The sequence below is a fragment of the Varroa jacobsoni genome, unplaced genomic scaffold, assembly GCF_002532875.2.
Source record: "Varroa jacobsoni isolate VJ856 unplaced genomic scaffold, vjacob_1.0 scaffold_743, whole genome shotgun sequence".
NCBI lineage: Eukaryota > Metazoa > Arthropoda > Arachnida > Mesostigmata > Varroidae > Varroa > Varroa jacobsoni.
In genome coordinates, this window is record NW_019213645.1 from 1 (window position 1) to 1,103 (window position 1,103).

Genomic DNA, 1,103 nt, shown 5'->3' on the forward strand with positions numbered 1-1,103 from the left:
GCGTACAATACGGCAGAACTCCTGTACATCGAATCTAGGGGACGCATTTTCTGTGCCACGATTTCTCGTTTCAAAAGGCACGGTTTGAATGGCTCCCATTTCATGTAAGATGTGAACTGCCGACAGCGGTAGGGTGGCACCCCTCAACTTCAAAAACCGGGTTTCCAATTCGTTTAGAGACAGCTGAAATAAATGAACACAAGCCGACACACACATTAACATCATTACGAAATAACACAGGGATGATCATATAATCCCGAGTAATCTGAGAGATTTCCACCACGAATAGGAACTCTGCGCTTACAAGTGTACAGGCTTTAGTCGTCTAAATGAACTACAGTTTATATTAAATTCTAGGCCTCGATTTTTTTTCCAGTTCTCGGGGATTTCCCAGTAAAACACAAGCGAGATTCATCTTGCTCGAACTTAGTAATCTTTACACACCGGTTTTGGACTTGCCATGAAAAAGGCAAGAACAATCGCGACGTCGGGTCCGCCGAGGGCGGTCGCTTGTCTCAGACTGAAATTCTGCCTGTTTTCCGCGGTCGTCTTTTCCTCAAATTCGTCTATCGTCTTGGGTAGCCTACGACACCTATGGATGAATACAAGTACAATTAGACTAAAGCTAGCCTCAAAACGTGATTCTCTATATTAAACCTTTGATACTACCTTTAAGGAATGTTCATCCTTGAGGTATTTTAATTCTCAGCTGAATAAATTAATCTCAGGCTAAATTGATTTGAAATGGGCTTGATAACAACACGAGCATATGAAGTAGTTTGTCTTGTAACTGACCTTTCCAAAGCGCGAATTGGGTCGAGTGTCCTGGTGTTGTCTGAATTATTCACTAATTGCAAAATCCAGCGCTGGATGAAGTCCCGCCGCCATGTGGTATCAAGCCCAGTAAGCACTTTGGCCGAATAGTACATATCGGCTGATTGAGTCGCCAAAAGCATTTCCGCCATTTCCTGTACAATTTCCTGCAAGGTCCAGGGTTCGGGCATATCTAATTAATTCAACAATCTTCGTCAGCGTGGGCGTGAAATATGGTCAAACTGCATTTGTGAGTCATGACAGTAGTATTTAATAGCGCTACAAATTAT

At 42.9% G+C, this 1,103-nt stretch overlaps 1 protein-coding gene across 1 annotated transcript in view; it reads right to left on the reverse strand.

Moving 5' to 3' along the window:
- Nucleotides 1-6: 6 nt before the first annotated feature.
- The window catches only part of LOC111263200 (uncharacterized), a gene marked incomplete at both ends in the record, with an annotated part of 2,016 nt that continues 919 nt past the window's right edge, over nt 7-1,103 (reverse strand). Inside the window, 3 exon segments of the mRNA XM_022838099.1 lie at nt 7-183; nt 445-592; nt 796-980. Of these exon segments, the coding sequence (XP_022693834.1) occupies nt 7-183; nt 445-592; nt 796-980 (510 nt within the window).